This window comes from Moschus berezovskii, chromosome 6 (genome assembly GCF_049115385.1).
Source record: "Moschus berezovskii isolate FMDL1 chromosome 6, NW_MosBer_1.0, whole genome shotgun sequence".
In the NCBI taxonomy this organism is placed as follows: Eukaryota; Metazoa; Chordata; class Mammalia; order Artiodactyla; family Moschidae; genus Moschus; species Moschus berezovskii.
The window spans coordinates 45,975,416-45,998,648 of NC_142465.1; the positions used below are offsets into that span (position 1 = coordinate 45,975,416).

General features: G+C 38.9%; 1 protein-coding gene across 1 annotated transcript in view; it reads right to left on the reverse strand.

The window, feature by feature from the left end:
- REDIC1 (regulator of DNA class I crossover intermediates 1) overlaps positions 1-23,233 on the reverse strand; it is a 57,032-nt gene that overhangs the window by 2,608 nt on the left and 31,191 nt on the right. Inside the window, 2 exon segments of the mRNA XM_088836691.1 lie at positions 7,741-7,823; positions 17,932-17,995. Coding sequence (XP_088692817.1) covers positions 7,741-7,823; positions 17,932-17,995 — 147 coding nt within the window.

Genomic DNA, 23,233 nt, shown 5'->3' on the forward strand with positions numbered 1-23,233 from the left:
TGTGGTCCACCGGAGAAGGGAATAGCAAACCACTTCAGTATTCTTGCCTTGAGAACCCCATGAATAGTATGAAAAGGCAAAAAGATAGGAAACTGAAAGATGAACTCTTCAGGTTGACAGATGCTGAGTATGCTACTGGAGATCAGTGAACAAATAATTCTAGAAAGAATGAAGAGATGAAGCCAAAATAAAAACAATACCAGTTGTGGATGCAACTGGTGATGGAAGTAAGTCCGATGCTGTAAAGAGCAATATTGCATAGGAACCTGGAATGTGAGGTCAATGAATCAAGGCAAATTGGGAGGGGTCAAACAAGAGATCACAAGAGTGAACAAGAGATTTTAGTAATCAGAGAACTAAAATGGACTGGAATCAGTTCAGTTCAGTTCAGTCGCTCAGTCGTGTCCAACTCTTTGCGACCCCATGAATCACAGCACACCAGGCCTCCCTGTCCATCACCAACTCCCGGAGTTCACCCAAACTCATGTCCATAGAGTCGGTGATGCCATCCAGCCATCTCATTCTCTGTCGTCCCCTTCTCCTCCTGCCCCCAATCCTTCCCAGCATTAGAGTCTTTTCCAGTGAGTCACCTCTTCGCATGAGGTGGCCAAAGTATTGGAGTTTCAGCTTCAGCATCAGCCCTTCCAATGAACACCCAGGATTGATCTCCCTTAGAATGGACTGGTTGGATCTCCTTGCAGTCCAAGGGACTCTCAAGAGTCTTCTCTAGCACCACAGTTCAAAAGCATCAATTCTTCGGCGATCAGCCTTCTTCACAGTCCAACTCTCACATCCATACATGACCACGGGAAAAACCATAGCCTTGACTAGACGGACCTTGGTTGGCAAAGTAATGTCTCTGCTTTTTAATATACTATCTAGGTTGGTCATAACTTTCCTTCCAAGGAGCAAGCGTCTTTTAATTTCATGGCTGCAATCAGCATCTGCAGTGATTTTGGAGCCTCCCAAAATAAAGTCTGACACTGTTTCCACTGTTTTTCCATCTATTTCCCATGAAATGATGGGATCAGATGCCATGATCTTTGTTTTCTGAATATTGAGCTTCAAGCCAACCTTTTCACTCTCCTCTTGCACTTTCATAGAGGCTTTTGAGGGGTGAGTTTAACTCAGATGACCATTATATCTAATACTGTGGGCAAGAATCTTTTAGAAGAAATTGAGTGGCCATCACAGTCAACAAAGGAGTTTGAACTGCAGTACTTGGATATAGTCTCAAAAAGGACAGAATTATCTCTATTCGTTTTCAAGGCCAACTATTCAAAATCACATTAATCCAAGTCAATACCCTTTAAATTAAAACACGTGTACTCCTTGGAAGGAAAGTTATGAACAACTTAGATAGCATATTAAAAAGCAGAGACATTTATTACTTTGCCAACAAAGGTCCGTCTAGTTAAGGCTATGGTTTTCCAGTAGTCATGTATGGTTGTGAGAGCTGGACTATAAAGAAAGCTGAGTGCTGAAGAATTGATGCTTTTGAACTGTGGTGTTGGAGAAGACTCTTGAGAGTCCCCTGGACTGCAAGAAGATCCAACCAGTCCATCCTAAAGGAGACCAGTCCTGTGTGTTCATTGGAAGGACTGATGATAAAGCTGAAACTCCAATACTTTGGCCACCTCATGTGAAGAGTTGACTCATTGGAAAAGACTCTGATGCTGGGAGGGATGGGGGCAGGAGGAGAAGGGGACGACAGAGAATGAGATGGCTGGATAGCATCACCGACTTGATGGACGTGAGTTTGAGTGAACTCTGGGAGTTGGTGATGGACAGGGAGGCCTGGCATGCTGCTATTCATGGGGTTGCAAAGAGTCGGATATGACTGAGTGACTGAACTGAACTGAACTGAACTGATGCCCTAACAATTAATGCTGAAGAAGTTGAAGTTGAACAGTTCTAAGAAGACCTACAAGACCTTCTAGCACTAACACCCAAAAAGATGTCCTTTTCATTATACGGGACTGGAATGCAAAAGTATGAAGGCAAGAGATACCTGGAGTAAGAGGCACATTTGGCCTGGGAGTACAAAATGAAGCTGCAGAGGCTAACAGAGTTTTGCCAAGAGAATGAACTGGTCACAGCAAACACCCTCTTCCAACAACACAGGAGAAGACTCTACACACGGACATCACTAGATGGTCACTACTGAAATCAGAGTGATTATATACTTTGCAGCCAAAGATGAAGAAACTCTATACAGTCAGCAAAAACAAGACAGAGAGCTGACTATGGCTCAGATAATGAACTAGTTATTGCAAAATTCAGACTTAAATTGAAGAAAGTAGGGAAAACCACTAGACCATTCAGGTATGACCTAAGTAAAATCCCTTATGATTATATAGTGGAAGTGACAAATAGATTCATGGGATTAGATCTGTTAGACAGAGTACTTGAAGAATTATGGATGAAGGTTTGTGACACTGTACAGGAGGCAGTGATCAAGACCATCCCCATGAAAAAGAAAAGGAAAAAAGCAAATGGTTGTCTAAAGAGCTGAGAAAAGAAGAGATGTGAAAGGCAAGGAAGAAAGGAAAGATATAGCCATTTGAAAGCAGAGTTCCAAAGAACAGCAAGGAGAGATAAGAAAGGCTTCCTCAGTGATCAATGAAAAGAAATAGAGGAAAACAATAGAATGGGAAAGATTAGAGATCTCTTCAAGAACATTAGAGATAGTAAGGGAACATTTCATGCAAAGATGGGCACAATAAAGGACAGAAATGGTATGGACCTAACAGAAGCAGAAGATATTAAGAAGAGATGGCAAGAATACAGAAAATAACTGTACAGAAAAGATCTTCTTGACCCAGATAACCACCATGGTGTTCTTTTGGCAAAACTCTGTTAGCCTTTGACGGGCTTCATTTTGTACTCCAAGGCCAAACTTGCCTGTACCTCCAGGTAGCTCGTGACTTCCTACTTTTGTATTCTAGTCCCCTATGATGAAAAGGACATCTTTTTTTGGAGTTAGTTCTAGAAGAATAGCAAGGAGAGATAAGAAAGCCTTCCTAAGTGATCAGTGCAAAGAAATAGAGGAAAATAATAGAATAGGAAAAATTAGAGATCTCTTCAAGAAAATTAGAGATACCAAGGGAACATTTTATGCAAAGATGGGCACAATACAGGACAGAAATGGTATGGACCTAACATAAACAGAAGCTATTAAGAGGTGGCAAGAATACACAGAAGAACTATACAAAAATGATCTGAACGACACAGATAACCATGATGGTTGGATCACTCACCTAGATCTCCAGATCCTGGAATGCAAAGTCAAGTGTGCCTTAGGAAGCATCACTATGAACAAAGCTACTGGAGGTGATGGAATTCCAGTGGAGCTATTTCAAATCCTAAAAGATGATGCTGTGAAAGTGCTGCACTCAATATGTCAGCAAATTTGGAAAATTCAGCAGTGGCCACAGGACTGGAAAAGGTCAGTTTTCATTCCAATCCCAAGGAAAGGCAATGCCAAAGAATGCTCAAAATACCGCACAATTGCACTCGTCTCACACGCTAGTAAAGTCATGCTCAAAATCTCCAAGCCAGGCTTCAACAGTACATGAACCATGAATTTCCAGATGTTCAAGATGGTTTTAGAAAAGGCAGAGGCAACAGGTATCAAATCGCCAACATCCGTTGGATCATCGAAAAAGCAAGAGAGTTCCAGAAAAACATCTACTTCTGCTTTATTGACTATGCTAAAGCCAGGCTTCAGCAGTATGTGAACCGTGAACTCCCAGATGTTCAAGCAGGTTTTAGAAAAGGCAGAGGCACCAGAAATCAAATTGCTAACATCTGCTGGATCATGGAGAAAGCAAGAGAGTTCCAGAAAACCATCTATTTCTGCTTCATTGACTATGCCAAAGCCTTTGACTGTGTGGATCACAATAAACCGTGGAAAATTCTGAAAGAGATGGGAATACCAGACCACCTGACTTGCCTCTTAAGAAACCTGTATGCAGGTCAGGAAGCAACAGTCAGAACTGTACATGGAACAACAGACTGGTTCCAAATAGGAAAAGGAGTACGTCAAGGCTGTATATTGTCACCCTGCTTATTTAACTTATATGCAGACTACATCATGAGGAACGCTGGGCTGGAAGAAGCACAAGCTGGAATCAAGATTGCTGGGAGAAATATCAATAACCTCAGATATGCAGATGACACCACCCTTATGGCAGAAAGTGAAGAGGAACTCAAAAGCGTCTTGATGAAAGTGAAAGAGGAGAGTGAAAAAGTTGGCTTGAAGCTCAACATTCAGAAAACAAAGATCATGGCATCTGGTCCCATCACTTCATGGGAAATAGATGGGAAAACAGTGGAAACAGTGTCAGACTTTATTTTTTTGGGCTCCAAAATCACTGCAGATGCTGACTGTAGTCATGAAATTAAAAGACGCTTACTCCTTGGAAGGAAAGTTATGACCAACCTAGATAGCATATTAAAAATCAGAGACATTACTTTTCCAAACAAGGTCCATCTAGTCAAGGCTATGGTTTTTCCCATGGTCATGTATGGATGTGAGAGTTGGGACTATGAAGAAGGCTGATCGCCGAAGAATTGATGCTTTTGAACTGTGGTGCTGGAGAAGACTCTTGAGAGTCCCTTGGACTGCAAGGAGATCCAACCAGTCCATTTTAGAGGAGATCAATCCTGGGTGTTCATTGGAGGGACTGATGCTAAAACTGAAACTGCAATACTATGGCCACCTCATGTGATGAGTTGACTCACTGGAAAAAACTCTGATGCTGGGAAAGGTTGGGGGTGGGAGGAGAAGGCGACAACAGAGGATGAGATGGCTGGATGGCATCACCGACTCTATGGACATGAGTTTGGGTGAACTCCGGGAGTTGGTGATGGACAGGGAGGCCTGGCGAGCTGTGATTCGTGGGTTCACAGAGAGTCAAACACGACTGAGCGACTGAACTGAACTGAAAGCTTTTGACTGTGTGGATCACAACAAACTGGAAAATTTTTCAAGAAATGGCAATACCAGGCCACCTGTCCTGCCTCCTGGGAAATCTGCGTGCAGGTCAAGAGGCAACAGAACTGGACATGGAACGACAGACTGGCTCCAAATCATGAAAGGAGTACGTCAAGGCTGTATACTGTCACCCTACTTATTTAACTTATATGCAGAGTACATCATGTGAAATTCTGGGCTGGATGAAGCACAAGCTGGAATCAAGATTTCTGGGAATAATATCAATAACCTCAGATATGCAGATGACACCACCCTTATGGCAGAAAGTGAAGAAGAGCTAAAGAGCCTCTTGATGAAAGTGAAAGAGGAGAGAGAGTGGAAAAAGTTGGCTTAAAACTCAACATTCAGAGAACTAAGATCATGCATCCAGTCCCATCACTTCATGGCAAATAGATGGGGAAACAATGGAAACACTGAGAGACTTTTCTTGGGCTCCATATCATTGCGGATGGTGATCACAGCCATGAAATTAAAAGATGCTTGCTCCTTGGAAGAAAAGCTATGACCAACCTAGACAGCATATTAAAAAGCAGAGACATTATTTTTCCGGCAAAAGTCCGTCTAGTTAAAGCTAAGGTTTTTCCATTAGTCATGTATGGATGTGAGAGTTGGACTATAAAGAAAGCTGAACACTGAAGAACTGATGCTTTTGAACTGTGGTGGTACTGAAGAAGACTCTTGAGAATCCCTTGGACTGCAAGGAGATCCAACCAATCCATCCTAAAGGAAATCAATCTTTATTATCCACTGAAAGTATTGATGCTGAAGCTGAAACTCCGATCCTTTGGCCACCTGATGAGAAGAACTGATTCAATGGAAAAGACCCTGATGCTGGGAAAGATTGAAGGCAGGAGGAGAATGGGATGACAGGGGATAAAATGGTTGGTTGGCATCACTGACTTGATGGACATGAGTTTGAGTAAGCTCTGGGAGTTGGTGATAGGGAAGCCTGGCATGCTGCAATCCATGGGGTTACAAACAGTTGGACACTACTGAGAAACTGAACTGACTGACAGCACACACTCTTATATGTGGAAAGGATGTTAATCACATAATTACAAATTGAAAAAAGCATTATGAAAAGCAAGAATAAAGTATTATAAGAACACATCTAAGGGGCCTGATTTAGATTGAAAAGTAAGGAGGGGCTTCAAAAGCACTGACATGTTTAAGCTGACGACTAGCAGAATATATTAATATAAATGTCCTGAAGCAGAAAAGAGACCAGTCAGCTAAGGAAGTCGCATGTCACTGTGTGGTGAGAGAGGAACACTAGAAGTTGGAAATGTAGTCAGAAGCTATAATCACACATGGCCTGAGGCCACTTTAAGTAGTTTAGATTCTAAAGCAAAAGAGGAATTCACTGAATAATCAAATAGGAAAAATATCACTCAATTTAAGCTTTCAAAAGATCATAATGATTGCTAAATGGAAAAAAAGTGGGGCAAGAGTGGAAGTAGACCTCTTGGGAAACAGCCATAATAATTTATGAATAAGATGATGATAGTGTACTGACACTTAGTAGGTGAGAGAAGTAGATAAATATCCAATTTATTTTGCAGGTAGAATTGATTGAAGTGATGAAATGAATATGGTTAGGAAGGCATGTTGAGACTGAAATGCCAAACTAAAGTTTCTGGCAACAACTGTGTGGGTAAAAAACTACCCACTACTAATCTACTAATATTAGAACTATCAGGAAAACTGATATAAGGAGATCAGGGGGTGTTCAGCTTTTTGTGAAATATCTAAGAAGATATCCAATAAGAAACTGGACACTTAATTAAGGATCTCAGCTGAATTCATAAAGTTGAGAATTATCATCAACCAGGCAATAGAATTAAAAAGTCACTGGAATATATAACATCATCTAGAGTTTGGAGTGCAGGTTAAGAGAAGAGAAGGGTCCTGAAGCAAACCCTAAACATTACAATTTATATACAGGGAAAGGTGTAAGAGAAGTGGGCAAAGGCATAAAGTAGCGTACAGAGAGGTATGAAGGAGCCTAAGACAGTGTGCATCACAAAAGCAAAGAGAAGAAAACATTTCAAGAAAAGAAAGTAATTACTTCCATTAATGTTGCTAGAAATTCTTGTAAAATAAAAACTGAAAACTGCCCAATGATTTTGGCACCATTAGAGGTCACTGGTATCCTTCCTTAGCAAGAGCAGTTTGGATAGCAAGCTAGAGACAAAGGTAGATGAAAGGAAGAAGGAAAAATTAATGGAGAACTCCATTTAAACATGTGATTTGTGAGAAATCCGCTCAGAATATGATGGAACTCCAATTATTCAGATTATAGTTCCCACTCAGCACTAAACATGTCACTCCCATTATTCAGATTATATTTTATAGTTTTCTTTATATAAGCCTTGAGACTTTCTTTTTGTATGTATTATTAGTTATTTAAGGTTTCAATTATTGTGAATGGGTTCTTCTAAAAACTCTTTTAAAAGAAACACGCATTTACCATATATATATACACACATCTTAATATGAGTGTGTTTTGTAAATAACAATGAATACATTATAAACATGAATGAATGAATGATGCTTCATAAACATGAATGAATGATGCTCACATTTTAATTTACATTCTTAATATTTTCACATTTTTATTTACATTTATTTTCACTATTATCTCAACTTTTTTTTCAGAATGAATAATTAAACTATGAGAAATACAAGTTATTCTAAATTAGTACAGCATATATTAACAAGCAAAAAAGAACATAACTTACCATCTCTGAACTAGAACTGAAACAACTATCTGTGGGCCTTGGAGAGTAACTGGAAGACTGACTGCTCTGTAAAGAATCAAGATCTGAAAATAAAGATTTAATTTGCCAAGTTTATTAAGGTACCACATATTTGTTAATTTGTGAAGACTAGTATGTATTAATATATACACAGGCAGAAAATAGCTGCTGGTAAATAAGTTCAGTTAACATACTATGAAACATTTTAAAAATTAAAATTTTGGATATGTGGCAGCTTGCATTTTTGACAGGGTATTTCGGATTTATTCTCCATGTATCTGCCTTCCAATGCAAGACATGTGAGTTCTATCATTGAGTCAGGAAGATCCTCTAGAGAAGGAAATGACAACCCACTCCAGTATTCTTGTTTGGGACATGCTATGGACAAAGGAACCTGGTGGGCTATTGTCCACGGGGTCGCAAGAGAGTTGGACATGACTTAGTGACTAAAACAACAACAACAAAACATGTGTATCTACAAGTAAAACAAGGGGAGAAAATATAAGGGAAGAAGTGAAAACAGAGAAATTGAACTGATTTTTTCCAGTATAATGAACCTTTATGAACAAACAAAATGTCAGTCCATAGTAAAAAGGATAAGCCAAGGTACCAGACATTTGCTAATTTAGTAAATGAAGCTTCATCATACAATTGAAACGATATTTAACCTATGATTTCATAACTTCAGAATTTTAAAGCTATTTGTAAATTCAAAATTAATATAAAAATATATCTTTTGACATTTGATGACTGCAACACTGTTAAATTTATTTTTTAAAAAACTGTATTTCAAAAATTAACTCAAAGCACCTAGTATGTTATTCATTATCTGCTTAATATATTCTCTTATGATTCCAAGAAAAGTTTAAAAATGGGCCTCATAAGTAGGTCATGACTGCCTAGAATGCACAAATACAATACTATATATAGATGAACAGTAGGTTCAACCATTCCTCTTCTTGCTTGTAAAAGTGATTTTGCTATTAGAAAAAGCAAAAGGTAATGGAATGTAGTGGAACAACATAAATCACATGCCCTCCTATATACAGCAGACCATGACTACTCTTCATACCTCAGGCTGGATTTGGCGCCTTCTGTAACAGAACCTGTCAGTCAGCTGAGAGGTAGAGAGAACTTAGGTAAATTCAGTTACCCTCAGTTCATCATTTTAGAAAGAATGTATATTCTCACAAAGGTTCTTCTTAACAGTGGAAAGCAGAGAGCAGAATGAACGGTAGGATTTTACTAACAACATGAACTAAGGGTATTCCCCACAATAAGATCCATTCCATTCATAAGTACAGTAAACCCACAGTTATTAGTAGAGAAGATAAATGTCTATTAAATGAATGTAGATCAAAATGTAAATTCAAGACTTGATTTATTACCTTATGTAAGGCACTGTAACAGAGAAGGCAATGGCAAGCCACTCCAGTACTCTTGCCTAGAAAATCCCATGGACGGAGGAGCCTGGTAGGCTGCAGTCAGTGGGGTCGCTAAGGGTCGGACATGACTGAGCGACTTCACTTTCACTTTTCACTTTCACACATTGGAGAAGGAAATGGCAACCCACTCCAGTGTTCTTGCCTGGAGAATCCCAGGGACGGGGGAGCCTGGTGGGTGTCCGTCCATGGGGTCACAGAGTTGGAAACGACTGAAGTGACTTAGCAGCAGCAGCAGCAAGGCACTGTAATAGTTTTTAGGAATACATGGCCATAATGCTCAAAGGATTCGGCATTTTGAGATGAGGAAAAACAAATACAGTTTTTAAAAACAGTCACAAAGTTAGGGGCAACAATAAAAGTGATAGAATATACAAAAGCAGTAGAGACCTAAGTGTGATGAGTTCTAGGGAAAGAGATTTGGTGAATAGTAATAAAGAAAGCACAAGATAAAGAATAGGTTTTATAAGATGAATAAGCAAGTTCCCAAAAGAAAAGATGAAAAATAGTGTATATGATGGGGGAAAAGAAAGTGTAGAGGTGCACTTTAATACTAAGGAAATTTTAGACTGTCTACCAAGGTATCTAATTGGGGATTAATTAAAGAAGGGTAAAATGTATGAAAACATAGATCATTGAGAGATTAACACAACAATCAAGTTATGATGTGATGAAGATCTGCAATAAAACAGATTTGGTTGAAGAGGCAAGTGATTCAAGTTTCAAGACAGTTTTTAAATATCCTCAATTTTTATTATAAACTTAAAAACATTCTAGCAATCTGATAGAACATTAATTCCAAAATGTGAGAAAGATTAAACATGCACTACACACACATATATTATATAGGCCAATCTCACCAACAGCATCAATGCAAAAAGTGTATATGAGTTAAAATTTTATACAGAAAACTATAAAACACTGGTGAAAGAAATTAAACAGGACACTAATAGAGAAATATACCGTGTTCGTGGATTGGAAGAATAAATATTGTGAAAATGAGTATACTACCCAAAGTAATTTATAGATTCAATGCAATCCCTATCAAGCTACCAATGGTATTTTTCACAGAGCTAGAACAAATAATTTCACAATTTCTATGGAAATACAAAAAACCTCGAATATCCAAAGCAATCTTTAGAAAGAAGAATGGAACTGGGGGAATCAACCTGCCAGACTTCAGGCTCTACTACAAAGCCACAGTCATCAAGACAATATGGTACTGGCATAAAGACAGAAATATAGATCAATGGAACAAAATAGAAAGCCCAGAGATAAATCCACGCACCTACAGACACCTTATCTTTGACAAAGGAGGCAAGAATATTCAATGGAGAAAAGACAATCTCTTTAACAAGTGGTGCTGGGAAAACTGGTCAGCCACTTGTAAAAGAATGAAACTAGAACACTCCCTAACACCATACACAAAAATAAACTCAAAGTGGATTAAAGATCTAAACGTAAGACCAGAAACTATAAAACTCCTAAAGAAGAACATAGGCAAAACACTCTCCGACATAAACCACAGCAGGATCCTCCAAGACCCACCTCCCAGAATATTGGAAATAAAAGCAAAAATAAACAAATGGGACCTAATTAAAATTAAAAGCTTCTGCACAACAAAGGAAACTATAAGCAAGGTGAAAAGACAGCCTTCAGAATGGGAGAAAATAATAGCAAATGAAGCAACTGACAAAGAATTAATCTCAAAAATATACAAGCAACTCCTGCAGCTCAATTCCAGAAAAATAAACGACCCAATCAAAAAATGGGCCAAAGAACTAAACAGACATTTCTCCAAAGATACAGATGGCTAACAAACACATGAAAAGATGCTCATCACTCATAATCAGAGAAATGTAAATCAAAACCACAATGAGGTACCATTTCACGCCAGTCAGAATGGCTGCTATCCAAAAATCTACAAGCAATAAATGCTGGAGAGGGTTTGGAGAAAAGGGAACCCTCTTACACTGTTGGTGGGAATGCAAACTAGTACAGCCACTATGGAGAACAGTGTGGAGATTCCTCAAAAAACTGGAAATAGAACTGCCATATGATCCAGCAATTGCACTCCTGGGCTGCACACCGAGGAAACCAGAATTAAAAGAGACACACATACCCCAGTGTTCATTGCAGCACTGTTTATAATAGCCAGGACATGGAAGCAACCTAGATGTCCATCTGCAGATGAATGGATAAGAAAGCTGTGGTACATTTACACAATGGACTATTACTCAGCAATTAAAAAGAATACATTTGAATCAGTTCTAATGAGGTAGATGAAACTGGAGCCTGTTATACAGAGTGAAGTGAGCCAGAAAGAAAAACACCAATACAGTATACTAAGGCATATATATGGAATTTAGAAAGATGGAGGTGGGAGGGGGGTTCAAGATGGGGAACACATGTACACCCAGGGCAGATTCATGTCAATGTATGGCAAAACCAATACAATATTGTAAAGTAAGTAGCCTCTCATTAAAATAAATAAATTAAAAAAATTTAAATATCAAATTAAAAAATAAGAAGAGCAAACTTAATCATAAATCATGATTTGGTGGAATTTATTTTAGGAATGCTAGAATGGTCCATATCACAAAATCCTTTGGCAAAATTCACTATTTTAAAAGACATACATCACAATTAGATATCACCTCACACCCACTAAAATGCCCACTTATTGAAAAAAATGAAAATAATAAGCGTTGGTACAGATTTCAAGAAATTGGAACCCTGGTGCATTATTGCTGGGAATGCACAATGGTATATCTGATATGGAAAACAGTATGAATATTCTTCAAAAATTCTAAAATAGGGACTTTTATGGTGGTCTAGTGGTGAGGAATTCATCTGCCAATCTAGGATTGAACTCCTGTCTGGGAAGATTCCACATGCTGTGGAGCAACTAAGCTTGTGTGCCACAAGAACTGAAGCTCCCATGCCTAGAGACTGCACTGAACAACAAGAGAAGCCGTCATAATGAGAAGCCCACACACTGCAACTAGAGAAGCTCCCACTTGCCACAACTAGAGAAAGCCCACACACAGCAGTGAAGACCAAGTGCAGTTAAATAAATAGATAAAATTTTAAAGCAGAACTTCCATGTGATCCAGCAATTCCATTTCTTGGGATACATTCAAAAGAATTTAAAATGGACTCTTGAAGAGATATTTGCACACCTATGTTCACTGCAATATTACAATAACCAAGAGGTCAAAGCAATCTAAATGTCTGTTAACAAATGAATGGATACACAAAATGTGGTTTATACATACAACGGAATATTTTTCAGCATTATAAAAGAAGGAAATCCTGTTGTATGCTACGACATGGATGAACCTTAAAGACATTATACTAAGTGAAATACATCACAAAAAGATAAATATTATATGATCACACTTATATAAGATATATAAAATATTCAAACTCATAGAAAGAATTGTGGCTACCAAAGGCTGAAGGGAAGAGAGGTATACCTTACTCTTTGAAACTGTTGAAAGGGTGAATTTTATAGTATGTGTTTTGGGGTATAAAAAAAGAGATATGAGGGAAAAATAATAATCATTTTCATAGATGCCAATACTCTTTCCCAAGTTACAAACTGACTCAAAATCACCTCCTAAAAAGACCTTTCAGTAAAATAACACATATGTGCTTGTGTCCAAAATCCAGATTCAATGTAAAAACATGCGGTGTGCATTCACATTAAAGTAGCAACAAAAACAACAAACCTATAGCTGAATCTAAGAGACATTCAGAATCTACTTGAGAAAAACCTTAAAGTGCATAAAGGAATTTTAAACAGCTATTACAGATACAAAATTAGACTGAATTAATAAAAAAATCCTTCTTCTTAGATAGTACTACTCAACATCATTAGGATGACAATTCACACTTAATGTAAACTCTTCAGTTCAGTTCAGTCGCTCAGTTGTGTCCGACTCTTTGCGACCCCATGAATCACAGCACGCCAGACCTCCCTGTCCATCACCAACTCCTGGAGTTCAAACTCATGTCCATCGAGTCGGTGATGCCATTCAGCCACCTCATTCTCTGTCGTCCCCTTCTCCTCCCGCCCCCAATCCTTCCCAGCATCAGTCTTTTCCAGTGAGTCAACTCGTCGCATGAGGTGGCCAAAGTATTGGAGTTTCAGCTTTAGCATCAGTCCTTCCAATGAACACCCAGGACTGATCTCCTTTAGAATGGACTGGGTGGATCTCCCTGCAGTCCAAGGGACTCTCAAGAGTCTTCTCCAGCAAATTTTGAAAACCCAGCAGTGCCCATAGGACTGGAAAAGGTCAATCCTCATCTCAATCCCAAAGAACAGCAGTACTAAAGAATGTTCAAACTACTGGACAATTGTACTTATCTCCCATGCTGGTAAGGTTACGCTCAAAATCCTCCAAGCTAGCTTGTGTGGATCATAACAAACTATGTAAGACTCAAAGAGATGGGGAGACCAGACCACCTTACCTGTCTCCTGAGAAAACTGAATGTGGGTCAAGAGCAACAGTTAGAAGCCTGTATGGAAAAACTGACTGGTTCAGGATTGAGAAAGGAACATGACAAGGTTGTTTATTGTCACCCTGTTTAACTTATATGCAAAGCATATCATGCAAAATGCTGGGCTAGATGAGTTACAAGCTGGAATCAAGATTGCTGGGAGAAATACCAACAACCTCAGATATGCAGATGATACCACTCCAATGGGAGAAAATGAGAGGAACTAAGTGTTCATTGGAAGGACTGATGCTAAAGCTGAAACTCCAATACTTTGGCCACCTCATGCGATGAGTTGACTCAATGGAAAAGAGTCTGATGCTGGGAGGGATTGGGGGCGGGAGGAGACGGGGATGACAGAGAATGAGATGGCTGGATGGCATCACCGACTCGATGGACATGATTTTGAGTGAACTCCGGGAGTTGGTGATGGACAGGGAGGCCTGGCGTGCTGTGATTCATGGGGTTGCAAAGAGTCAGACATGACTGAGCAACTGAACTGAACTGAAATAGCCTCTTGATGAGGGTGAAGGGGAAGAGTGAAAAAGCTGGCTTAAAACTCAATATTAAAAAAAAAACACAACAAAACTAAGATCATGGCATATGGAAAAGTTGGAAGCAGTGACAGAGTTCCTCTTCTTGGGCTCTAAAAACACTGAAGATGGTGACAGCAGTCATGAAATTAGAAGACAACTGCTTGTTGGTAGGAAAGCTATGACAAACCTAAACAAGTATGTTAAGCAAAGACATCACTTTGTTGACAAAGGTCTGTACATTCAAAGCTATGGTTTTTCCAGTAGTCATGTATGAATGTGAGAGTTGAACCATGAAGAAAGCTGAGCACTGAAGAACTGATGCTTTTGAACTGTGGTACTGGAGAAAGCTCTTGAAAGTCCTTTGGAAAACAGAGATCAAACCAGTCAATCTTAAAGGAGATCGACCCCGAATACTTTTTGGAAGGACTGATGTTGAAGCTGAAGCTCCAACACTTTGGCCAGCTGACTCACTGGAAAAGACTCTGATGCTGGGAAAGATTGAAGGCAGAGGGAGAAGAGGGTGACAGAGATGAGATGGTTGGATGGCATCCCCAATTCAACAGACACAAACTTGGGCAAACTCCAGAAGTTGGTGAGGGACAGGGAAGTCTAGTGTGCTACAGTCCATCAGGTCACAAAGAGTCAGACACAGTGACTGAACAAATAAAAATGAATACATTTCCTTGGCAGGACTTCCTTGGTGGTCCAGCAGTTAAGACTCCATGTTTCCACTATAGAGGGCACAGGTTAAGTCCCTGGTTGGGGAATTAAGATCCCACTAGACACGTGGTCTCTTTTCCCCCCAAAAAACCCTTTTCCTTGGAGTTACACAGTTGATGTTAAAGTTATATATAAAAATATCAAAACTAATCAGAAAAATCTTTAAAACGCACAAAGGGAGGTGTAACTCTTAGAAATTAAACATTGTTGTGGCTGTTTAATTGTTAAGTTGTGTCTGATTCTTGTGCAACCCCATGGACTGTAGCCCGCTAGGCTCCTCTATCCATGGGATTTCCCAGCAATAATACTGGAGTGGGTTGCCATTTCCTTCATAGTATAAAGTAATTATAATAAAAATAATGTGATATTAGCACATATGAAATAGGAAAGCTCAATAGAATGGTAAAGAAAGCCCCAGAACAGACTAAAGTATATATGGAAAACTGACACAAGAAGATAGTATTACAAATACCTAGGGTAAAGATGCATTTTTTAAAAACTTGAATCAATATAAACTCTTAAATCAGGATAAATTCTCAGTGCAAAAAAATACAAAATCATACCAATACTAGAAGAAAATATAAGTGAATTCATTTGTAACCAGGGAATATAATGAGTCTTTCTAATTAAATCCAAAAGTATAAAAGATAAGACTGATAATATTAACTACATAAAAAATGTTCAGCCTTTTGCAAAGCAGGAGATACCATAAGCAAAGTACAAACAAACAAATCAAAAATTAATAATAAACTAGGTGAAAATATTTGTGATACATCACAAAGACCTAAATCTCTTTAATATATAAAGAACTCTTAAATATCAAGAAAAACATGTAAAAACTCAATGCTCCTAAGGACACAAATGAAGTTCATAGAAAAAAAAATCACAAATAATCATTACACATTTTTAAAAGATGCTCAGCTTCACTCAAGTAAAGGAAGTACAAACTGAAACTTCTATTTCTTTATTTTTATAAGATTCACAAAAATTCCCAAGTTGGACTACAATCACTATTAGTGAGGCAGTGGAATAAAAATCACATTTATGATAGGACTGCAAATGATGCAATCGGGAATTCAGCAATCTCTATCAAAAACAGATTTTGGCAATAACTATCAAAAAAAAAACCACAAAAACTCCACAATGTATCTCCTCTTTCATTCAGCAATCCCATTTCTAGAAATTATCCTGAAAATGCACCTCTACAATTGAGAAATATGTGCTCAAAGTTTTCACTGAACATTGTAAAAATGAGATACTAGAATCAATTCAAATGCCCACCAACAGGGCACTGTCTGAGTAAACTACAGATCATCCACATAATGGATTACTAAATGGGCATAAATAAAGGATTAATAAATGCCTAGTATTAATATAAGGAAACCTACAGAAAATTTGTTAAATAAATCCATTTAATTTATGTATAAAATATACTGTATTAAGATATCCTACATTACATTTAGAGTGAGAAGGGCAGGGAAACAAGACACACATATATGTGCATTTATATACTTTTTGGCTTTATTTTGGGCCTCCCTGGTAGCTCAGCTGGTAAAGAATCCACCTGCAAAGCAGGAGACCCTGGTTCAATTCCTGGGTAAGAAGATCCCATTAAGAAGGGATAGGTTACCCACTCTAGTATTCCTGGGCTTCCCTGGTGGCTCAGACAGTAAAGAATCCCCGTGCAATGTGGGAGACCTGGGGTCAATTCCTGGGTTGGGAAGATCCCCTGGAGGAGGCATGGCAATCCACTCCAGTATTCTTTCCTGGAGAATCCCCATGGACATAAGAGCCTGGCAGGCTACAGTCCATGGGATTACAGACAGCTGGACAGACTGAGTGACTAAGCACAGCACAGAAGAGTGCATATCATATGAACTAGTCAATTCTACTTCTAGAAATAAATCCTAGAAGAATTTTTTATACATGTGTTCCAGGAGAAGTGTCAAGATTTGCTAAAGTAGCATTGTTTATCATAGCAAAATATTCAAAACAACTTAAATAATCATTGCCAAAAGACTGTGTTCTGTTCCGTCGCGACCGACTCTTTGCGACCCCGTGGACTGTAGCCTACCAGGCTTCTCCGTCCATGGGATTCTCCAGGCAAGAATACTGGAGTGGGTTACTGTTTCCTTTTCCAGGGGATCTTCCCGACCCAGGGATCGAACCCGGGTCTCCAGCATTGGAGGCAGAGGCTTTAACCTCTGAGCCGCCAGGGAAGCCAGTGTTACATTAATACAATAGAAAGCTGTATAGCAGAAAATAAATGATGAAATGTATTAGGGTCACAAGTGTCAGCATGATTGAATCTCAAAACATATTTCGAGGTGAACACACACACACAAAAGTAAGTTACAGAAAAATATAGAGATCTTGCCTCAATTTGTCGTAGAAAGCTGAAAACCAAGCAATTGGAAAAGTCTACATGTGCTATCACAAAAATCAAATTCAGGATAATAGTTACCTCTAGAGGGCAGGATAGGAAGTACAACGGAAAAGGTATTCAAAAGTATTGATTATGTATTACTTCTTAAACTACAATCAAGGGGAGAAAAAGGTATCTTTTTTTAATCATTCACTAAGCAGTACATATATATTATATATACTCATCTTGTATAACATTTTATAAAAGATGAAGTTAATTTTAAGGGGCCAATTATGCAATATATTCTAAGATACTTATAAAATACATTTGCTGGCAAAACTCTAAGAAAAAAACAAAACTTCAAATTTAACTGATTTCTGAGGATTTCTCCCTAGTGGTCCAGTGACTAAGTCCAGACTCACAGTGCAGGGGGTCTGGGTTTGGTCAGTGAACTATATGCCACGTGCCACAATATAAGATCCTGTGTGCTGCAACTAATTCTGGAACATCCAAATTAAAAAAAAAAAAAAAAAGATTTTAAAATTTAACTGATTTCTGTTAAAATGTTATTTTTAAAAGAATAAAATTCACTTATAGTTACACTGACAGGTTTTCCTAGTAGATGTTGTCCCGCCTTTGAAAGAACACATTCCTCCTTCTTCCATCAGAATCTAGAAGCAAAACAAAATTTTAACAGCTCCCAAGTATATACCATAATATCTACTTAGAGCTACCTTTTAACCACACCAATTCAACTTATAGCACTCATCTTTCATATTACTTTAATTGAACAAAGATGATTATAAAACCGCAAAGAAAAATTCACCTGTGATGAAAAGTAATTGAAACAAAATTTAAATTGGTTTAGAAACAGAAAGCAACAGAACAGATATTTGCCAGGAAATAAATTACTGACAAAAAGGAGAGACTTTGGGTAATCTTAGTAAATGCAGTTGAAAGAAGACAAAGACATTAAAGCAATTTGGATATCTATTCCATTATTCTTTTTAATTTCTTAAGTTGGATATCAGTTCATTTAATTTCAGATTTTTTTTTAATAATAAAAGCTCTTAAAGGTATAAATTTTCTGTAGAATACACCACTGGTTTTGATTTTCATCAGTTTCTATGTAATTTGTATTTGCATTTCTTTTTTCTTTTTGTTAAACCCCCAGTATTTCTTAATTTCCAAAAAGGTAAGGGAGGTTAGGGCTTCCCTGATGGCTCAGTGGTAAACAATTCACCTTCAAGGCAGGAGACAAGGGTACGATCCCTGGGTCAGGAAGATCCTCTGGAGCAGAAAATGGCAACCCACTGCAGTATTCTTGCCTGGGAAATCCCATGAACAGAGGAGCCCGGCAGGCTACAGTCCATGGGGTCGCTGAAGTGTTGGACATGACTTAGTAACCGAATAGCAACAACAAGAAGGGAAGTTAAGCACCTTTTGTTGCTGCTGTTCATCTCTACTTAAGTGAATTTTTATTACAGAATGTGGCTATGAATCTTTTCAAAGAAAAGGATCTTACAGTTTTTTTATGGCTTACTGTATGAATTATATTTGTAAATATACCATGGACTTATAGAAAATAGATATTCTCTGTTGGTAGGATATAGTTTTTTAGATAGATAGGTAGTATAAAAGAGAAACTGTCCAACTGCTCACTGAACCTGTTTCTCTTAGGCATACAGCTAAACTTCATTTCTTAGCCTTCCTTGGAGCTGATAAGAATGAGCTATTTAAGTTCTGGTCATGGGCAAAAGTGGCGCACACTACTACCAGTCTCTGCTATAAAATTTTTCTCCATAATCCTCCATTTTCTTTCCCCTCTGATATCAACATACAGTGCAAACATGGAAGCTTACCAGTTGAAGACAGAGTCCCTACCAGCTCAGGGTCCTGAATAACTTTTTGGAGCACAGCCTCTTCTCTAACCCTAGTATTCAACCATTTTAAAAAGTCTTGTATATTCAGTTCTTAACACATTCATGCTTTTGAACTGTGGTGCTGGAGAAGACTCTTGAGAGTCCCTTGGTCTGCGAGGAGATCCAACCAGTCCATTCTGAAGGAGATCGATCCTGGGTGTTCATTGGAAGGACTGATGCTAAAGTTGAAACTCCAATACTTTGGTCACCTCATGCAAAGAGTTGACTCACTGGAAAAGACTCTGATGCTGGGAAGGATTGGGAGCGGGAGGAGAAGGGGACGACAGAGAATGAGATGGCTGGATGGCATCACCGACTCGATGGACATGAGTTTGAGTGAATTCTGGGAGTTGGTGATGGACAGGGAGGTCTGGCGTGCTGTGATTCATGGGGTCACAAAGAGTCGGTCACGACTGAGCGACTGAACTGAACTGAACTGAACACGTTCAAGCTCCAAACGTGCACCAGAAACCCACAAGCTGAAAAAGCTACGGAGACCCAAGAGTAGGCATATACTCCGATACAAACTTCAGATCTTTTGATAGAGAATAACAGAAAAATAAGACCAGACCAAACAGAAAAAAAAAAAACAAAACACTTAATTATTCAAGGAATTTCCCCCATCCTCCAGTTCAGCAAGTGTTCACAATGTCTGCCCAGAAGGATTTCATAATTGGTATGGATAAATAAGTTTCTGTCTCCTCTTTTCTAAATGGGCATTTTAGTGCATTTATACTGTCCTTGTCCTACTACAATTTCCTTCATATATATATATATATATATCTTTTCCTGTCTTTTTATGTTCAACTTTATTATGTTCTACATGTTTCCTGAAAAATATGTAGATTTTTTTTCTTCTCAATTTGATATTCCTTGAATCTTGGTAAGAAAAATCAGCCTTTTAATAAAATTTAATATATTAATTGCTAAGCAGGATTCGCGTGAACTCCAGGAATTGGTGATGGACAGGGAGGCCTGGCATGCTGCGATTCATGGGGTTGCAAAGAGTTGGACACGACTGAGCGACTGAACTGAAACAGGATTCATTCCTTACATTTTATGTTTACTGTTTATGAAGAAGTGTTATTTCACTTTTTTCCCATCTGTTCTACTGTGACATCCCCACTCTTTTATATTCTGACATTCTTCCATCTGTCTCCATTTCTCTAGTGATTATCTTCCCATTTTAAACAAATATATTTAAACTGTATTCCTCCACTATTTCAAAATTTCATAGGCTGCAGTTAAAGATGGCAATGTAGAGGGATCCTGAACTCACTTCCTTCCATGGACACACTGAATCTAAGTTACATACAGAATAGTATCTTCCAGCCCCACCCCCCCATTCCCCCACCTCCCGCCAAAGAAACAACTACTTCAGTTCAGTTGCTTAGTTGTATTCGACTCTTTGTGACCCCATGGACTACAGCATGCCAGTCTTCCCTGTCCATCACCAACTCCCAGAGCTTATTCAAACTCATGTCCATCGAGTTGGTGATGACATCCAACCATCTTATCTTCTGTGATCCCCTTCTCCTCCTGCCTTCAATCTTTCCCAGCATCAGCATCTTTTCCAATGAATCAGTTCTTCACATCAGGTGGCCACGGTACTGGAGTTTCCGCTTCAGCATCTGTCATTCCAATGAATATTCAGGACTGATTTCCTTTAGGATTGACTGGCTTGATCTCCATACAGTCCAAGGGACTCTCAAGAGTCTACTCCAACACAACAGTTCAAAAGCATCAATTCTTTGGTGCTCAGCTTTCTTTACAGTCCAACTCTCACATCCATACATGACTACTGGAAAATCCATAGCTTTGAATACATGGAATTTGTCGGCAAAGTGAGTGAATGAGTGAAAGTCGTTCACTTGTGGCCAACCCTTTGCAGCCCCATGGACTATACAGTCTATGGAATTCTCCAGGCCAGAATACTGGAGTGGGTAGCCTTTCCCTTCTCCAGGGGATCTTTCTAACCCAGGGATCAAACCCAGGTATTCCACATTGCAGGCAGATTCTTTACCAGTTGAGCCCCAAGGGAAGCCCAAGAATACTGGAGTGGGTAGCCTTACCCTTCTCCAGGGGATCTTTCTAACCCAGGGATTGAACCCAGGTATCCCACATTGCAGGCAGATTCTTTACCAGTTGAGCCCCAAGGGAAGCCCAAGAATACTGGCGTGGGTAGCCTTACCCTTCTCCAGGGGATCTTTCTAACCCAGGGATTGAACCCAGGTATCCCACATTGCAGGCAGATTCTTTACCAGTTGAGCCCCAAGGGAAGCCCAAGAATACTGGAGTGGTAGCCTATCCCTTCTCCAGCGGATCTTCCCAACCCAGGAATCGAACCAGGGTCTCCTGCATTGCAGGCAGATTCTTTACCAACTGACCTATCAGGGATGCCCTGGCAAAGTGATGTCTCTGAATTTTATTTTCTTGGGCTCCAAAATCACTGCAGATGGTGCCTGCAGCCATGAAATGAAAAGATGCTTGCTCCTTGGATGAATAGCTATGACCAATCTAGACAGCATATTTTCATCCAAGGAGCAAGCATCTTTTCATTTCATGGCTGCAGTCATCATCTGCAGTGATTTTGGAGCCCAAGAATATAAAATCTCACACTATTTCCATTGTTACCCCATCTTTTTGCTAGGAAGTGATGGGACTGGATGCAATGATCTTTGTTTTTTGAATGTTGTGTTTTAAGCCAACATTTTCATTTTCCTCTTTCACTTTCATCAAGAGGCTCTTTAGCTTTTCTTCACTTTCTTCCATAAGAGGAGTGTCATCTGCGTACCTGAGGTTACTGATATTCCTCCTGGAAACCTTGATTTTTATCTTGTGCTTCATTCAGCCCAGCATTTCACATGATGTCCTCTGCATATAAGTTAAATAATCAGAGTGACAATATACAACCTGGATGTACTCCTTTCCCAATTTGGAAACAGTCCGTTGTTCCATGTCCGGCTCTAACTGTTGCTTTTTGACCTGCATACAGATTTCTCAGGAGACTGGTATTCCCATCTCTTGAAGAATTTTCCACACTTTGTTATGATACACACAAAGGCTTTGGCATAGTCAATAAAGCAGAAGTAGAATTTTCTGGAACTCTCTTGCTTTTTCAATGATCCAGAGGATGTTAGTAATTTGATCTGTGGTTCCACTCTCTTTTCTAAATCCAGCTTGAAGATCTGGAAGCTCCTAGTTCACATACTGTTGAAACCTAACTTGGAAAAATTTGAGCATTACTTTGCTAGCATGTGAGAAGAGTGCAGTTGTGTGGTAGTTTGAACATTCTTTGGCATTGCCTTTCTTTGGGATTGGAATGAAAACTGACCTTTTCCAGTCCTATGGCCACTACTGAGTTTTCCAAATTTATTGGCATATTGAGTGTAACACTTTCACAGCATCATCTTTTAGGATTTGAAATAGCTCCACTGGAATTCCATCACCTCCACTAGCTTTGTTTGTAGTGATGCTTCCTAAGGCCCACTTGACTTCGCATTCCAGGATGTGTAGCTCTAGGTGAGTGATCAAACCATCGTGGTTATTTGTGTCATTCAGATCATTTTTGTATAGTTCTTCTGTGTATTCTTGCCACCTCTTCTTAATAGCTTCTGTTTATGTTAGGTCCATACAATTTCTGTTCTTTATTGTGTCCATCTCTGCATAAAATGTTCCCTTGGTATCTCTAATTTTCTTGAAGAGATCTCTAATTTTTTCCATTCTGCTGTTTTTCTCTATTTCTTTACATTGATCACTTAGGAAGGCTTTCTTATCTCTCCTTGCTATTCTTCTAGAACTAACACCAAAAAAAGATGTCCTTTTCATCATAGGGACTAGAATACAAAAATAGGAAGTCAAGAGCTACCTGGAGATACAGGCAAATTTGGCCTTGGAGTACAAAATGCAGCACGTCAAAGGCTAACAGAGTTTTGCTAAAACAACGTACGGGTCATAGCAAACACCCTCTTACAACAACACAAGAGA